Source organism: Cydia amplana, chromosome 18 (assembly GCF_948474715.1).
Source record: "Cydia amplana chromosome 18, ilCydAmpl1.1, whole genome shotgun sequence".
NCBI classification, from domain to species: Eukaryota; Metazoa; Arthropoda; class Insecta; order Lepidoptera; family Tortricidae; genus Cydia; species Cydia amplana.
The window spans coordinates 851,597-870,301 of NC_086086.1; the positions used below are offsets into that span (position 1 = coordinate 851,597).

An 18,705-nucleotide genomic window follows, 5' to 3' on the forward strand; every position below is an offset into this window, starting at 1 on the left:
TATCCATACAAACTTTCAACCCCCCTTTTTACCACCTTAGGAGATGATAATTCAAAAACGCTGAAATTCGTTTTCTTGTATTTCAATAACATATATTTTTACGAAGTTTCAAGTTCTTAACTTAAAATAAAATTTGAACTCCATACAAACTTTCAACTCCCTTTTAAATGAGGGGATGAATTTTACAAAACGCTGAAATAACCTTTCCTGTCTTCAAATAATATCCTCAAATACAAAGATTCAAGTCCCGCACTCTCAAAAATATCTGATCTCCGTACAAAATTTCAACCCCATTTTTACCACCTCGGGGGATGAAGTTTTAAAAACGCTGAAATTAGTTTTCTTGTTTTTTTTAATTTAATACCTTTTTACGAAGTTTTAAGGTCCTAGCTTAAAATAAAATTTGCACCCCAGGACAAAGTTTCATCCCCTTTTTTACCCCCTTAGGGGTTGAATTACCTAAAACGTCGCAATTCCTGTTTTTTGTCATCGGCTATTATGTCTTTCTAAGAAGTTTCAAAGCATTTGTAATGGATTCAAACTTTCAACCCCTTTTTAACCCTGTTAGGGGATGAATTTTCAAAAACGCTGAAATTACTTTTCCCGTCTTATAATAATATCCCCATATACAAAGTTTCAAGTCCAACACTCACAAAAATATTTGATCTCCATACAAACTTTAAACCCCTTTTTCACCACCTTGGGGGATGAATTTTCAAAAACGCTGAAATTACTTTTCCCGTCTTATAATAATATCCCCATATACAAAGTTTCAAGTCCGACACTCACAAAAATATTTGATCTCCATACAAACTTTCAACCCCTTTTTCACCACCTTGGGGGATGAATTTTCGAAAACGCAGAAATTAGTTTTCTTGTTTTTTAATTTAATACCTTTTTACGAAGTTTCAAGGTCCTAGCTTAAAATAAAATTTGCACCCCAGGACAAAGTTTCATCCCCTTTTTACCCCCTTAGGGGTTGAATTACCTAAAACGTCGCAATTCCTTTTTTTTTGTCATCGGCTATTATGTCTTTCTAAGAAGTTTCAAAGCATTTGTAATGGATTCAAACTTTCAACCCCTTTTTAACCCTGTTAGGGGATGAATTTTCAAAAACGCTGAATTTACTTTTCCCGTCTTATAATAATATCCCCATATACAAAGTTTCAAGTCCAACACTCACAAAAATATTTGATCTCCATACAAACTTTCAACCCCTTCTTCACCACCTTGGGGGATGAATTTTCGAAAACGCAGAAATTAGTTTTCTTGTTTTTTAATATAGTACATTTTTACAAAGTTTCAAATTCCTAGCTTAAAATAAAACTTGCACCCCATACAACCTTTCATCCCCTTTTTAACCCCCTTAGGGGTTGAATTTTTCAAAATCGCTTCTTATCTCTTGTACACTTTATAAATTCAACCTAGTGTGCAAATTTCAACTTTCTAGCTTTTGTAGTTTCGGCTCTGCGTTGATGAATCAGTCAGTCAGTCAGTCAGTCAGTCAGTCAGGACACTTGCATTTATATATATAGATTTGAATTCTCGAATTACGGAGGTAAGTTTCTTTTTCACTTATTATTTACAGCAAACTGTTTCTTTAAAGTTTGTTTCATTAAACAAAACAGGGACACAAAGAATATTGGTACCATGATTGGTCCAAATCGAGTGTTTGTGAAGAAAACACGGCAATCGGCCTCCGAACGGCCATTACAGAAATGTTTGTTGAGTCAACACTCGCGTAGCGTTTAAGTTATTACGCGACAAACTTGAGCAAGTTAGTGCAGAATATTGACAGCAGAAAAGATACACGACCCGATTCAAACTTTAAGATACGTCAAATATTCTAGATACGATATGGATTTGATAGGTATGTCAGTGTCAAAATTAACGTTTCTTGAAACAAAAATGTCACATTTGATACTGACATATCTAATCCATATCGTATCTAGACGTAATATTTGACGTATCTTAAAGTTTGAATCGGGTCGTGTATCTTTTCTGCTGTCAATATTCTACACCAAATTGCTCAAATTTGTCGCGTAGTTAGGTACCAAAAACTTTAAGAAATATATAGATATCAGACTGGTATCAAATTCCTTTGTGGACTTTCCACCTGAAGGATTTTACGAGTATCTTAAGAATATTTTGCTTTGATTAAACTCAAAGTAAAAACTTTTGATTCGAGTATTCCGTTACAGACCAAGTTCTGTATCATATAATATATACTTATTATAATTGTTTGACATTAGTTTGACTTCTGTAGCGGTGTTCCTAGGCTTCAGGAAATCCGATGTTTCTAGGCTGAAAAGTGGTGCTGTTAGCCGCAATTCATGAAATTCCCCCTTACAATTTTCATATATTCGCCTTCGAAAAAATCACACCTTTTTAATATCGATTTTACTATACATAAAAAAATTACCTCAACATGGCCGGGACATGCTTCACCAAAGAAATTATGAGCATGTAATTTTAAATGTTTTGCGTAGGTAAATTGAAATTGTACGATCACGACGCTCCGATATTGAAATAACACTGTCATATTTTACGTCTCTAAGGACGTCCCTTTTCAACTGACTTATTCAAGTCAAGAAACCTGCCGTCCACTGAATACAATATTTTTAAGTCTTATATTTTGAAATGGTCGTTGAAGAGCAACGTGCCCGCTAGCCCTTGTATATCACGTCCATACCCTCTTTGCAGCTCCGCTGAGTTATAGCTGCGAGGGTGGGCATAAATAAAAAGGTCTTACGTTTTTAATAACAACCGGACCTTCGTCATATCGCCTTTGTTCCGTACGTGACCGCGATAGTTTACGTGCGCCAGCCTACCCAGACATATAGCCGGCGCCGTACGACATAAAAACATGAAATAAAACCCTGCCTAGCCGTAAAACACGCAGGTCAACGCGCGCTGGTCCTCGCCTACAACAAAAGACTCTACGCACAGAAAAACCAACAAAAAGCCGAGTAAGCTAACCGATAATAGACTCTTTGACGACGTCATAAGGACTTTAGGACCCGCTTGTGTTTTGTGGTGCTGATATACCCGAAGTCAGCTTTTCGAGTAACGATGTTATTGAGAGAATAGGTTAAAAACATGAGTTTGGGGCTATTGTCTATGTTTTTAGTTAGGTCACTAAATACGTTACGTTATACTATGAATTGGAGATTTATTTTTAGGGTTTTTATTAACATAAAGCTTTCGGAAGCTTACGGAAAAAATACTTTTGTACTATCTATAAATCATAAGAAATTAAGGTACGGCTTACGTATTGTATGTTGTGTGTTTATTATTTAATCCAAATGAGAGTAGGAAAAAAAATCTAAGATATACCATCGAACAGGGTAAATAGGGATGGCTGGGGTGAATAGAAATAAAATTTAAATGTTATTTATCTGAAAATTTATTGAAAAATACCTACACAAACATTATGATACAACATCTATAACTTCTATTATTTTCAATCAAATGATACAATTTGTGTGGTTATTTTTTAAGAAATTGTCAGTGAAATCACGTTTAAAGTTTTGATCTTATTCACCCCAGCTATCGCTATTCACCCCGGTTGACTGTACTTCCTCTATTCCCTACTACAAAACTACTTTCACATAGCAATGCCGCTTTAAAATTGTTCGACCAGACTTCAGCAAACCGTGCCGTAGGGAAGAAACTCATTATTTTATACAAAGTCTTCCATTTTCCTCTAACCTCCAAAAGTCGGTCAAACAAATAAATGGTTTCGTTAAAACAATTTCGTCGTATCAAATTGCTCGGTTACCCGACAATATCGAATGCTGCAATAAATTGATAATCGGGACGCCGCTAAACCGCCGGGGTGTAGCGGAACAAATGAGTTTTGTTATAAAATAAATACGAAGTTGTGCAGTTAGCTTCGAAAAATCGATTATTTTTATTTGAGAGTAGGGTACTGCGTTTATCGAAATGAATAAAATATGAACAAATTCACTATTTTATTGTTATAATTACTTTCAATAACAGGACATTTAGAAAATAGTCGTAGGATATGGAAAAAAAAACTACAACCCTGTCAAAAATCGAAAAAAAGCGTCCGATCTTAGGTGACCTTACATTTAATAGTGTGTTATGTTTAGACTTGGATTTTTTTTCTAGCAAAAACGAAACATTGACAAACCTGCCTTGACAAATCAAGTTATGATCAAATCGTTCAATTATCAAAAATAAAAATAAACTGCACCGTCATTGAAACCGAAGAAATGTTGTAAGTAAATCAAGTCAAAGATAAATATTATACAAGTAAATTATAATGATTTATATTATAACTCACCGAAATGTTACAAGCATATAAATCATGCTTTTGACTTACTCTAGAAGTCGACATAATGTACTCGTATTATGTATTTCTGCCGCGATTATGACGTTCGATGGCATGTTAACATTATCAAATCGCATGCAATGCAGCGATAGATAAAACTGACTTAAAACACGACCTTACACGAACGATGGGACGATTTTTTATTGTAGGTTAAAACCGCAGCGCAGTGATTAATCGAATACTAACAGGCCAATTCGAAAACACTGAGATCAGAATGATATTTGAATCATGTTATGAAGTTATGGTGCGTCTCACCCGCGCCAAACCTGTACGTACAACTACGAGCGAAATGCAGAATAACTAATGGGTAACATGATTCAAAGTATCATTTTTTTGTCAGTACCTATACGTTCGGATTGGCCTGTTTATTTCGGACATAATATTAAGGACGAGGTATCTCTACGGAAAGTCTTGCAACGCGCTAAAGCGTGCTACGGGACGTAGCATTTAACCGTGGTATTCGGAAAACGAGATACGTTCTACAGAAGAGAACGATACGATATGTTATGTACTAGATACCTGGTAGTTTAGATTTCAACTAGATATCTTTTGCAGCTCAATTTGGGCAACCAATGTCACTTTTACGTTAAATTATTGTATTAAGATCGTTTTGAGATCTAAAAATACATCACGAGACGTTTTAGACATTGTGGAATTCGTTCAAGAGTAATATCTTCAGAATCGCGGAAATGTCAAATTAGACAGGCTCGATCTTAAAAATATCGTTGTCGTATCTTGGTGATGTCTAATAGATATCTAATAGATGTCTAGTTTAAAATCCGAATCGGGCCCTAATTCTTTCTTTAACTTTGTAATGCAACGTAGAGAGCGCACTTATTGTACTGGGTGCCATTTTTAGACGATACAAGGTGACTGTATGTATGCGATTGTAATCGTAGCTAGGTATAGCTTCCCTACTTCCCTACTTACTTACTTACTGTTGCACAATGTTGCTGCACAGAAATTAACTGGGCGTTTTTTTTTGTCCCCTACACTTTTTTTTTAAATTTGGAATTTTTTATGTTATTTCTACTCAGAATCACGAGCTCTTTCTATCCTAATAGGAGAAAAAAAGTGTCCCAAAATTTCCATACATTTTTCGATCTTTCCATTCCGCGACCGCCATACAAAGTCTATGAAAAATGGTGACGTAATGGAAAAAAAACCTTAGGACACTTTTTTTCTCCTATTACGATAGAAAGAGCTCGTGATTCTGAGTAGAAATAACATAAAAAATCCCAAATTTGAAAAAAAAAAGTGACAGCAAAAAAAAAAACGCCCAACTGCGGTGTGGATGCATTTAACAAGGGTCAACAACACGGTAACACTACCGGAGCATCGCCAGTGTCCTTTTGGAAATCGCATGTTGTTATACGCTTTTAGTTTTTGAATATAGACCATAGTGCACAGGCCATTACCTAGTTTAGCATCGCACTGGCATTACTCCAAGTGATCAGTCATTGGTCGCGAACACGGGAATTGGCACCGAACTTGCTTGGGAGCAGACGAATTAACATTTTAAATTTTTGTTGCAATTGAATTCATCATTTCCAAAAGCATGAGAGTTCAGATGTGGTGTAGGTACCTATTGTTATACCTTGCAAATAATAATAATTCAGTCAATAAATGATTATATAGTAAGGGTAAGAGTGGCTGCGGAATACTTACGTGTGCTTTCCGTGGGCCTTGACATAGGGGCTGTTTACACATCAATTATGTGTTTATTTCGAGAGTTAGACAGTAAAAAAAAAGAAATACGAGTATTAAGTGAAATTTTATAGCTACTTTTATATTGGTACAAACGCAAGAATTAGAACTATTTAGAAGTTATGAATGAGCTTGCGTACGGTCTTACCTTATAGACGATGTCATTGACCCAATCCTAAATAAATCAGATTAATCGAAGCATAAATTACCAAACACGATCCCTTAAGCGTGTAATAGTATCGATACATCATCGATAACCGCAATAATCGACTCACCTCGTTAATCGAATCCCCCGAGATTCGATTACGACACAAATAGATTGGCAAATAAATAATTTTATAGCTTCGATATGCCATCCTAAAGGATTACGACGATTTAAGACAATGACGACTTAAGAACCGAATGACGTATAAAGCTATCTGTTAATGACGTAATTTGAATTAAAGGCGTGTTGAGTGTTCTAAGCGGGGATAACAGGGTGTTTGTTATAAAGTTGCTATATGTACTTCTTATGGTTAGTATGTTATTGTTCTGATTGTACGTATTTTGAAGAAGGTTGGAAGGTATCGTAGAGTTTTCAAAGCTACTTTCCACAAACAACTATGTGTAGCGGAAAAATGTATCCGCTTAGGACAAATTTCACTGTAAACCCCTATGTATAATACGTATATTAACACGTATTATTGTTAACTTTATCTTATTGAAACATTTTGCCGCATAAAGTGCGATTATTAATACATGTAAGTCATCCCATGAGCACATCGTTAGCAACTTGACTTGTGATATCATAAAATCCTTTGTAAATGATATGCTAAAAAAATGTACTTACGTAGCTCTATTATGGGACAACTTTCCTAGTTGATGAAATTACAATTTTTATTTGTAATGGAACAAAGTGAGAAAAAAGAGTTTTATTTTATTCTAGTGCGTAAAAACTAGAATGTAGTTAACAAAACGAGGGAAAAATTGCTATTTTGAACCATGACGTCACCGTTCTATGAAATAAATGGGAATCACTCCGCAGCCACTGAGCGTAAACAAATGAAATAACTTTAAAGGAACTAAACGTGTAAGAACAACTTGGCCGTTGCGGATTCCGTGACCTATAATTACCTAGACACCGGTCAGATCGAATTGCATTCTCTGTCGAGGAACGCTCTGCACCGGTTCTCGGGAAACAGGGATTCTTTGAAAGCGCCTTATATTTAAAATACCTTTGGATTGCAGTGATTCCAGTTGCTTACCAAACACCTATAGTCGACAAAATAGGAGAACTGTTCTTAATTTTTTTAAAGTGCATTCTAGATATTTATTCGTGATTTATTTCAGTAGACCGAAAGTCATAAACTCAGGTTTCGAATCGATACAGTCCCTCGAGAAAGGCCTCAAGAATGCTAATAGAATTTATGGCAGCCGTACTGTAAGCCAAAAAAGCGCTAATACGTTTTAAAAACTACGTTTTCTGAATCTACTGCCACTACTGAATCGGTTGCACTAAACCGTCTGTCGCCGTTAAAGCATTCGCTAAGTTTTATTGTAGGTATGGAAAGATAACATGATGAACAAAGAAACAAAATAGTCGCATAGAATTGGTTTCCATGAAAGTGAAGAAGACCTGCGGGCTCAGCACGGTTCCATTTTTATCGACTATCACTATGCCCGTCACTTTCGCACTTACATACTTGTTAGAACGTGACAGGCATGGTGATAAACGATAAAAATGCTACCGTGCTACTAGGGCTGGGCTCATTTAGCATAAACAATAGCTAAACATCTTGTAACACTAGTCTGCCAGAAAACCTGTCTCGCTCGCGTAGCCTATTGGAATACACAGGTCGCATTGTTCGCTGGATATCGACAGAATTGGATCCGTCTGTGGCACTCGCCTGTCACGTATACCTACCGAGATCTAAGCAGAACAGGTTGATAAAATGTATTGCGTCTTAGATTCCAACCAGATTTTCTCACACACTTATAAATACATAGATACTTTTACACTCATGGATTACATTTTACAATCCCGTATAGGTTGTACCGAGATAAGACACACACATACTATACACACCACATCAGATTAGTCGGCATTTTCGAGTAAGGTCAACTGAGGTAAATGCGTTTCTTGTGGTAAATGCGTCATTTGAAGATGTCTTAGAAACGCAACTATTATAATAGCCGTCTGCATTAAAAGTTCAGTGACCACACTTCAAACAGAGAGGGTTGCAATAGTTCTAAAATGTGCCGTTTAGAAGAAATCTTTAAAAGACGCATTTACCTCAAGTGACGCATTTACCTCGGTTGACCTTAAAGCTTTTTCCGACATCATATTAGCAAACATCGTCATATTTCAACCAGTTTACACAAAACCTTAACAAGTTCTACACCGAAACCTTCCTAAATAATCATTCTATTGATGGGTGAAAATTGATTGAACATCCGTTTAGAAGTTTTTGAGTTGTTTGTTTTTGAGATGTAGTGAATTGACGTTTTCCCCCATATTTGCGGATGCTATAGGTTGCGTGACAGTTGTTCACGTAGCGAATACTCGTGGCTTAGCCTAAAAGTATATTCCACAGTTTAGTCGATTTGCACATAGATAGGGACATATCCCTTTTAATAAGGCTATTTAGAGCATGGTGGATACTACTTTTGATGCGTAGTCCTGACTATTATTGACCTAAAGGGTCCTCGGCCCAATCTAAGGTCCAAAAGTTATTAAAGGACGTCCTTTTATAAAAATAATGCGACGAAGTGTAAAAGTTTAGAGAAGTGGAAAGTTGGAGTGTTTTCACTTGACGGGTCATTGGGCCCTCAACCCTTTCCCAAAGTTGAGGATTATTTATATTGCTGTTTGGGAATTTGCAATATTTTCATAAAGTAAACACCGCTCATCATAATCATCATCATTTTCAGTACCGCTGTGTACCTACTTATGTTTCAGAAGCCGAAATTACTTTTAACAAGTCGTTACGGTTTTGTTCTTAGTTTGATAGAACTCTGAAGATCACTCACGCTGATTATTGCATGCGAAATAAAGTGAAAGTCGTATGTGAAATGATCGTCAAGGTGGTATCAAAACCAGTTCAAAACCATAATAAATTGTTTAATTAGAATCGACCTTCAGATAGTTTATTTTTAGAGGCAACTAGCCTGTTTCACAAAAGCTGTACATAGCCATACATGTATATAATATTATGTCCAACAGACCAACTTTATCAGTAAAAGTAGAAAAAAAAAACTAGTACTTATATTCATCTCTCTTTTTGGGGTTATAAATGTTATTAGGTTGCTAATTTATAATAGCTACGAAAGATTATTCTTTTACTAATTGTGTTTTTTCTTCTTTTCAGAACCTTAAGAATCAAATCATGACAACGAACGTTTGGGTAGAACAGGTGAGTTAAAAATTTTAGTAACTTATTTTACTGTATTTTATTATTCGTTTCATAAAGTATGAAAAACTAAGTCATTAAATTAGCATTAGGAGGAAAAAGATATGGTGGTCAAAAATCGTAGATTAAAATCTCAGTTGTGCTTGTTTTGCTCTAAGTAAAGACAAAAAAAAATCGTTTTTGTAAAAATGCACAAATATGACTAATATTCATTTGGTCAAGATCCTATATCCAGAGAAGAGGTTAAATACAATTAGTACCTAAGACGTTAAATCCCAGATCAACTCGATCCTGTCAAATCGGACCTTAGATGACCACTAAATACTCGGCTAATCCCAATTTAGGTAATCCTCGCAAGTTTAAATTACTGCCAACCCACCGTTTCCATTGACTGACAAACCCAAGACATCCATCTTCCCAGGGACCTCTAGTATCAAACCCCAAATGTATACCACACTCATTCAAACGCCCACAAAAGACGTCAAGAAAACAGGACCTCATAAACCCGTTTAAACCTTTGACAAATGGGAGGAAGGGCCAGCGAGAACCGGAAGGCCCTTTCTGCAGACGTCAACTCCCTGACTAATAGGTGTCAGCTGTTTTGTTCACTTTTAGGGCTCCGATACCATCAATGGGACTACAATGTCTGTCAAAATGTCTCAAAGGACGCATTCTGTGTGAATGCCTTCACACTGAATAGAAGTCGTGAAGGCGAAATGTGAAGTTGGTGAATTGATTTTGACAGCGACTAGCCAAATAACTACGTTTAGCAAAAAGCGGATTAGAACAATTGGTTGTGATTTGCAAGGTGCCACTGAACATTTTAAAATTGGATATTCAACTTTACATTCATTTGAAGGAAATTTTTTGAAAGAATATATAAAATAAGAAAGTTGAATTTTACACGTGTTGAAAACCATGATACTAATCTTTTTTGAAAGGGAACACTGTATTTGTTATGTTTTCGCAACCACAGTGCAAGGGCAACCGAGATGTCAACAATTATTGAAAAGCGCGGTCAATAAAAGAAAAACATCTTCGATTCCGATTTTCGCAAAGAAATACCAACATTCATCACGAAGAATAGAATCACACAAAGTATCCGCATTAATCGAACTAAACAAACAACTGACGACGTTCTGTTTATTTTGTTACAAGCAAAAGTCGAGAGCATTCGACTATCGTCGGCCCAATAAATAAATCGTAAACTCCGCTTGGTCGATCATAATTTTATTATTACGAGAACTTTTACGAGTAGATATGTGGACGGTAAAAAACTTGATCTCAGAAAGGGATCGCTGGATGAATTAGGCGAGAGTGAAAGAGATAAAGTTTTCGGGACTAATCAATATGTTGTTAAGGGGTTGTAAACAAAGCGTGCTTATGAATAACAAGAACTGAGTAGATTAATATTCTTGAAGGATTAGTCGCCATGTAGATAATGCATAATTACGGCGGAAGCTCCTTGAAGATAAATGAGGCTTTAAATTTAGTAAATTAGGAACCAACTTAAGTCGAGATTAACTCAGATTAGTATGCGAGCCGTGAAGGAACTCGGGAAGAAAAAATTTCAAGGTGTATTTATGGACATGTAAGGAAAATTTAGTTGCGCTGTTTTACAGTTACGGAACATTTTTTTTTTTATATATTTTGATTTGTATTTTTGAAATAGTCACATTACTAATTTACAAATTATAAATTGAAATAGATGAAGAAAAAGTGCCCAAGCCCACCGAAAGCTGAGACCGGAATCGAACCGGTGTCTTCAGCTTACAGCGGTTAACGCCCTGACCACTATTAGGCTACCCAGCCACGCTTTCCCGGTTACGCATTTTTACAAAATATAAAGTAGTATAGTAGATACCTAAAGGAATATAAAAGTGCATACTTATTATTTGTTTAGTCAAGTTTTTAGGGTTGTACTGTCACGTTCCGTGATTGCTATGCCATATAGGGTTCTAGCTAAATGGGACATTCCATAGCGGAATTATTGAACAACCGATCTACCTTGAACTGTAAATGGCTCAACAATCGCGGAGCGTGATACATACATAAATTTAAAGGATTCGCGATTCAATCTCAGTTACCGTCTTGTCACAATATTTCAATTCCATATTAAATATTAAATGAATTTTCTCCCTCATGCCAAAACATGTCAAAATGATAATCCAATCCGAAAACAATATCCTACCTTTTGGCTCTTCTATTAATATGAATAAAGTGTAGGGTAGTTTCGAAACATGTACGAGGTGACATGTGGATGATTTATAACCTACGAGAGGAACGAGGAAGAGTTATTGTACTTATGGATCTTATATTGAGTTAATATCAGACCACTTAGGTCAATTAATGGTATTTGAGGCATTAAGGAAAAATACTATGAGAAAACAAATAACTTTTGTACCAGTAACCTCGGACCGCGTGGAAAGAATGAAGATTTGTTAGATTTGACAAACGTTTATTAATAATAACCCCGTTGGTTTTTTCAAACCCGAACTCGTACCGTCTATGAGTTTTTTGGGAGCATTTATACATTATACATATTTGCAATGACATAAAATACAGAGCTACATTTATAAACACAACAGCAAATATGTTAATCGTACGTAAATCTGAAATAAGTAATTACCTACTAAAAATAATAATTATTAAATTAGAGAGATAGTAAATTAGAGAGATGGTTAATAATAATGTACATTAAATTTAGAGAAGTAATAGGTCCTCAAAGTTAGAGAAAATATTAATAATTATGTACTAATAAGATATGGAGGTGTAAAGGCTCTACAAGTGTCAAAGCGAAATTAATTAGTAGGTAGATCTATAGGAAGATGATGTTATGTTTCAGTCAATTCCGCTAAAGCAGGGAGGTTATTCACTCAGCTCGGTATGGGTCATTTTATTCCGACTACACAATAACTCGATCCATTTTTAATGGCTTTATTGATTTCGGTGGATTTCACAGGTCGTTTGTTTAGTTTGCACGCTCGAGTGCGTTGATTGAAATCAATATTTCCTGTTAGCTAAAAATAATCCAGCACGGGGCCATTTGAACGTAAAAAATTCTATCTAAATTTATTTGAAATAATTCTCAGTGCATGTTGTTTGCACCATTTCATTGATAAACTCAAGTGGGGATGCGAAAAAAAACAGAAATCATAAGAAAGTTATGGCTAAATTATTTCATAATAAACACTAAAATAGAGAAATAGTACAAATGAATAATTATGAAACAGAATTATATACAAATCGACCTAGCCCGAAAGTTCGTAGAAGCTCAATAAGGGTTGTGGGTACTAAATTACTAATACAATAATTAAGTAATAGATAGTTACATTCTGATAAAGCTACTTACTAAAACACATAGAAAACATATGGTACTTAAGAATCCACTTTTTGTTTAGGTAATAAGACTTATATTGTGTACCATACCTATAGTTTATAATTAAGTGAATAAGTAATAAATAATTAATATTGTCCTTTGCTGCCTGAAACACAGGGAATCCTAGTTCAGGCATTTGTAAATCACTTGTCTTTATAAATTATTAGTCTTTAAGAGCAACCACTGTACTATACTTTTCTCAATAAATTATTTGTATTTGTATTTGTATCAATTAGGTTACACAGAAACCAATATCTGTGATAAGCACAAAAATAAATGCCCTTACCAGGATTTGAACCCGGAACTTCCCGGAGAGTAGGACAAGAGGCCGTTTTTGATACTTTTTCCCAGATAATCGCCGTGTTAAAGGTGTTTCAAGGGTATTATGTCTGATATTCCCACATGGAAAAATAAAATTCAGGCAACACCGCCACCGCCGCCCCGAGTTGGGTTTGTTCAAAAATTGTATAATCCTCGTCCGCGTCGGAAAGCCTTTGTTTCCTGGCCGCATTCTTCCATGGATTCTTGCCGAGGAACTTTTAAATATTTCTCAAACAATCCCCCGTATTTCTGTCTGTTCTTCGCTTTGGTGATTATATTTTTCTTTACATTTACATTGGGAGTTAACCATAGTTTAGATTGTTCCTGTGAACAATGGTTGTTTTAATACCTACTAAATAGTACGTATTTAATTGTTACGATTTTCTTTTACTCATTCTGTGTATTAACTAACGGCCCGATTCAAACTTTAAGATACGTCAAATATTACGGCTAGATACGTTATGGATATCTTAAAGTTCGAATCGGGCCGTGAGTGACGTCAAGCTTTCAACCCAAGCAGTACTACAAATAATACTAAGTGGTATTTTTTTCTTATATTTTAATACTTTTGTTCATCATAGATTTTTTAAATATTCATATAACTTTTAGTAACGATACGTTAACATAAACCAGGTACCTAAATACCTGTAAATATATAACTAATAATGTAATAATAAGCTACCCAAAAATTCCACATCAACTCACCCCACCTAACCAAATTGAAATCCATTAAATAGATAGGGCTTAAGGCTTCACTTTTAAAAACATTACCCTCCATTTTCTAGTCAGTCAGTTAATAAATAAGAAACTCTCCCCAACCTTACTGCGCATAAAAAATCTCATTCCACCAAAAGATACAGTTACATGACGAATCTATAAGGGTTCCGTTTTTTGCCATTTGGCTACGGAACCCTAAAAACGGCAAAAAAATCACGTTTGTTGTATGGCCCCGCTTAAATATTTATTTTATTTTGTTTTTAGTATTTTTAGGGTTCCGTAGCCAAATGGCAAAAAACGGAACCCTTATAGATTCGTCATGTCTGTCTGTCTGTCCGTCTGTCCGTCTGTCCGTCTGTCCGTCTGTCTGTCCGTCCGTATGTCACAGCCACTTTTCTCCGAAACTATAAGAACTATACTGTTGAAACTTGGTAAGTAGATGTATTCTGTGAACCGCATTAAGATTTTCACACAAAAATAGAAAAAAAACAATAAATTTTTGGGGTTCCCCATACTTCGAACTGAAACTCAAAAATTTTTTTTTCATCAAACCCATACGTGTGGGGTATCTAGGATAGGTCTTCAAAAATGATATTGAGGTTTCTAATATCATTTTTTTCTAAACTGAATAGTTTGCGCGAGAGACACTTCCAAAGTGGTAAAATGTGTGTCCCCCCCCCTGTAATTTCTAAAATAAGAGAATGATAAAACTAAACAAAATATATGATGTACATTACCATGTAAACTTCCACCGAAAATTGGTTTGAACGAGATCTAGTAAGTAGTTTTTTTTTTTATACGTCTTAAATCGCCTAAATACGGAACCCTTCATGGGCGAGTCCGACTCGCACTTGGCCGCTTTTTTGTTATACTTACAATACGTTATTATTTTATTTTCAGACCATGTCCATAGTGTTAGTGTACATTCCCTTAATCCTATGAATTATGTCCTATGTTATGTATGTTATCCTATGTTATAGCGGCGACAGAAATACATCCTCTGTGAAAATTTAAACTGTCTAACTATCACGGTTCATGAGTTACTACAGCCTGGTGTCAGACAGACGGACGGACAGACGGACAGCGGAGTCTTAGTAATACGGTCCCGTTTTTACCCTTTGGATACGGAACCCTAAAATACATAAAGCCGACCCTAACATTGAAACTTTCTATTTCCCTCATACATAAATGACGTTAAAGAGCGGGCGGCCAGGAAATTATCTCGCGCAGGCGGTCAGTTGAATCCTTGACGATTGCCAGACGCCAGACGCCGGGGACAGAGAATTTTAATATTGCCTTTGGTTTTTTTGTTGAAAAATTACGCAGGTTTTCGTTTGATGAGCGACCATTTTCGATCGTTGGCGGGTGGGGTGACGCGCTTGGGCGCTTTGCACGTGTCGTTATTTAACACATTCAGTGCCAGCGTGAGCTACACGCTACGAGCGTAGCCGATAACACGGGAATAACCGTATGTAGCGAAAAGCGCCTACGAACAGTGAACTTCCCAGTGAATTTGAGTTGTGTGTTGTGTATTTGGTCTCCTTGTAAAAAAAAATCGGGATGACAGATGACAATTGTTTATCTTTTCTATAATATGTAGGTAAAACAACCTAATTAGGTATATTTTTTAATTGACAGTAATAATTTGATAGCTAAAGCGCTGGTGGCCGTGGCCTAGCGGTAAGAGCGTGCGACTTGCAATCCGGAGGTCGCGGGTTTGAACCCCGGCTCGTACCAATGAGTTTTTCGGAACGTGACCTATGTACGGAATATCATTTGATATTTACCAGTCGCTTTTCGGTGAAGGAAAACATCGTGAGGAAACCGGACTAATCCCAATACGGGCCTAGTTTACCCTCTGGGTTGGAAGGTCAGATGGCAATGGCAGTCGCTTTCGTAAAAACTAGTGCCCACGCCAATTACTGGGATTAGTTGCCAAGCGGACCCCATCAGGCTCCCATGAGCCGTGACAAAATGCCGGGACAACGCGAGGAAGATGATGAGTAATAATTTGATAGCTATTATTAAATTCAACATTTTATCTTATATGGCCTTGACATCGTTTAATCAATTTTATATAAATTCTTTGAAACTTTGAACGATCACGTGACCTTTTCCATAAATAATTAAAGTTTACATTGGCATTTTCTATGAATGATTGTCAAATGTATCAAATAAGTCAGATTGCGGCGAAATGAGCTAGATATTGTATGTCTTATATATCAGACTGCGGCGGTTAGAAGGTTAAGGAAACTCCGAATACTTAAACCAAGTATTTAAACAACATCACGTTAAACGCAAAGCCAACACAAGGAAAAGGCTCAGCCATAACGAAATTAAATGAAATTCCTTCCTTCATCAAGACCATACGTTACAAAGACGGCTGAATTAAGACTGCGTAGACAAATTTAAATTGAGTTTTAGCAACAGTAATTCCATCTAACGTGGGCGAAGCTTGCCAAAATAATAATTGAGAGCGTGAGAGTGGGTTCCTAGTTGCTGGCAACTTTCGCTTGGGAAAGAGGTGATTCAATTTGGTTTCGTACACTTTCGTGCTTGTATTTAATCATAGTGGTTTGTAACCGTTGTATTAATCTAAGAAAATTTGATAAATCTGCGGAAATAATTCGTGTAGTTTTGTAAATTGGTGTAGGTATACCTTGTGGTGTCCAGATAAACATACTATAAGTCCTCGAGGATAGGGGGTAAGGTACCTTTTTTCATGTACGAATAGCATTATAATGACTTCCGACAACTGTTCGTCCGTCTGTCCGTCCGCGGATTTGCTGATCGTTAGTGCTGGAGAGTTAAAATTTGGCACGAAAAACTACACGAATTATTTCCGCAGATTGCTCATATTCGACTTAATTTGACATGGCTATGTGTAATAACTTTGTTTCATAACTAGGAAATAAATAATTTTTTTTAGTGTTGGTCAAAAGCGTCTATTAGTTTTTTATAGATTACATATTGGTACTTGAGGGTGGGAGTTTTTTACTCGTAATACCTAGGTCAGAAGGACGCTTTTCAAATATGTAATGTTATTATTTGCTCAGAATTCTGTTGTTTATTAAGCAGTGTGTGTGTTTGTTTACGTCGTACACTACACACGAGATGATTACATTAACATGGAGTTAGTCGCTGCATCCATCTCTGTCGAGTCGACTGCAAAATCCGCACTTCGGCTGGACGAAGCAATATTCTTCTTCTTCTACCTAAGCCTTTTCCCATTATCTGGGGTCGGCTCTCCTTGTCCTCTTTCTCCACACAGGACGATTTTGTGCAGTTCCGGCATCAATATTTGTGTTTTTCAGGTCATTTTGGACCGTTGTCAGCCAAGTAGCAGGGCGTCTTCCACGGCCCCGTTTCGTCATTGGTAGATCCAATGCCACTCGCACCATGTGATCAGAAGGCCGTCTGAGTACGTGGCCGTACCAGCGTAGTCGCTTTTCCTTTAGCTTTTCTTCAATAGGAGCGATTTTAAAACTGCCTCTCACGTATTCGTTGCGGATCCTATCCCTCCGGGTGACTCCAGCTGACCAGCGAAGTATGCGCATCTCTGTTGTATGCAGTTTTTGAACGTGTTGTTTTGTTGATGCCCAGCATTCAGTTCCATAAAGTATGGCGGGTCGTACTGCGGTTTTATATAATTTACCCTTTATTTTTAAAGGCATTCTGTTATCACACATAACACCGGTCAACTGCCTCCACTTCATCCAGCCTACTGTGGTTCTATGGGTTACGTCTCTATCAATTTTACCATCGTTGCTGATTATCGACCCCAAGTATTTAAATTCTTTCACTGTAGATAGTGGGACATCATTTATGTAGAGCTTGATTGAGTTGGGATCTGTTGTACCGTTAAATAAACATGACATGTGTTCTGTTTTCTTACGGCTTACTCTCAAACCATTTTCCTCTAATGATTTAGTCCAAAGGTCTAGTTGATTTTGGAGGTCTTTGACACTATCTGATATTAGGGCGACGTCATCCGCATACAAGATGTTCCATGGCACTGGTTTTTGGTGAGCTCTTGTTAGGTAATCTATGGTGACGTTAAATAATAAAGGACTTAATATTGACCCTTGGTGCACTCCGTTGCATATTTCAAACTTTTCACAAGTTCCCGCTGGGCAAACTATCTGGGTGGTGACATTGGTATACATATCTTGAATTAATGCTATATACTGTTCAGGTACTTCATGGAATCTCAATGCTTCCCAGATAAGTTCGCGCGGGACATGATCGAAGGCCTTTTCTAGATCTATAAAGACCATATGCAAATTAGTGTTGTTGGCCTTAGCTTTTTCCACCAATATTCGAATGGCCTGAATCGCGTCGGAAGTGCTCCTTCCAGCAACAAAGCCACATTGATTTTGAGTCAGCTGTACGATATCTTTTAGTCTGTTATTTAATATGCGTTCCCACGTTTTGAACGTATGTGACATCAGTTTAATAGCTCTAAAATTGTTGCAATCCCTAATGTCTCCTTTCCCTTTATAAAATGGGACTAAGAAACTGTTACGCCAGGCCTCTGGTATGGGAAGATTTTCTACCATCAATTTATTAAAGAGTATGCACAACCAGGACAGTCCAGTGCTTCCAAGCCTTTTCCAAATCTCCGCTGGGATTTCGTCGGGGCCGACGGCTTTATTGTTTTTCATATGTTTTACGGCTAATTTGACCTCTTCCAATGTGACAGGAGGAAGTGGTCCGATAACAGTTCGTGGAGTATTTATGGTCACGGTTCTTGGATGTGAGACATTAAGTAAATGTTTATAATATTCGGCCCATCTAGTTTTGATATCTTTATCAGAAGTAAGTAAATTATTATT

General features: G+C 36.6%; 1 protein-coding gene across 1 annotated transcript in view; it reads left to right on the plus strand.

Annotated features, from left to right (window-relative positions):
- Nucleotides 1-18,705, plus strand: part of LOC134656254 (acetylcholine receptor subunit alpha-like 1) — a 312,563-nt gene that overhangs the window by 273,305 nt on the left and 20,553 nt on the right. The window contains exon 3 of the mRNA XM_063511769.1: nucleotides 9,412-9,456. Within this exon, the coding sequence (XP_063367839.1) occupies nucleotides 9,412-9,456 (45 nt within the window). The remainder of the gene's footprint in view (nucleotides 1-9,411; nucleotides 9,457-18,705) is intronic.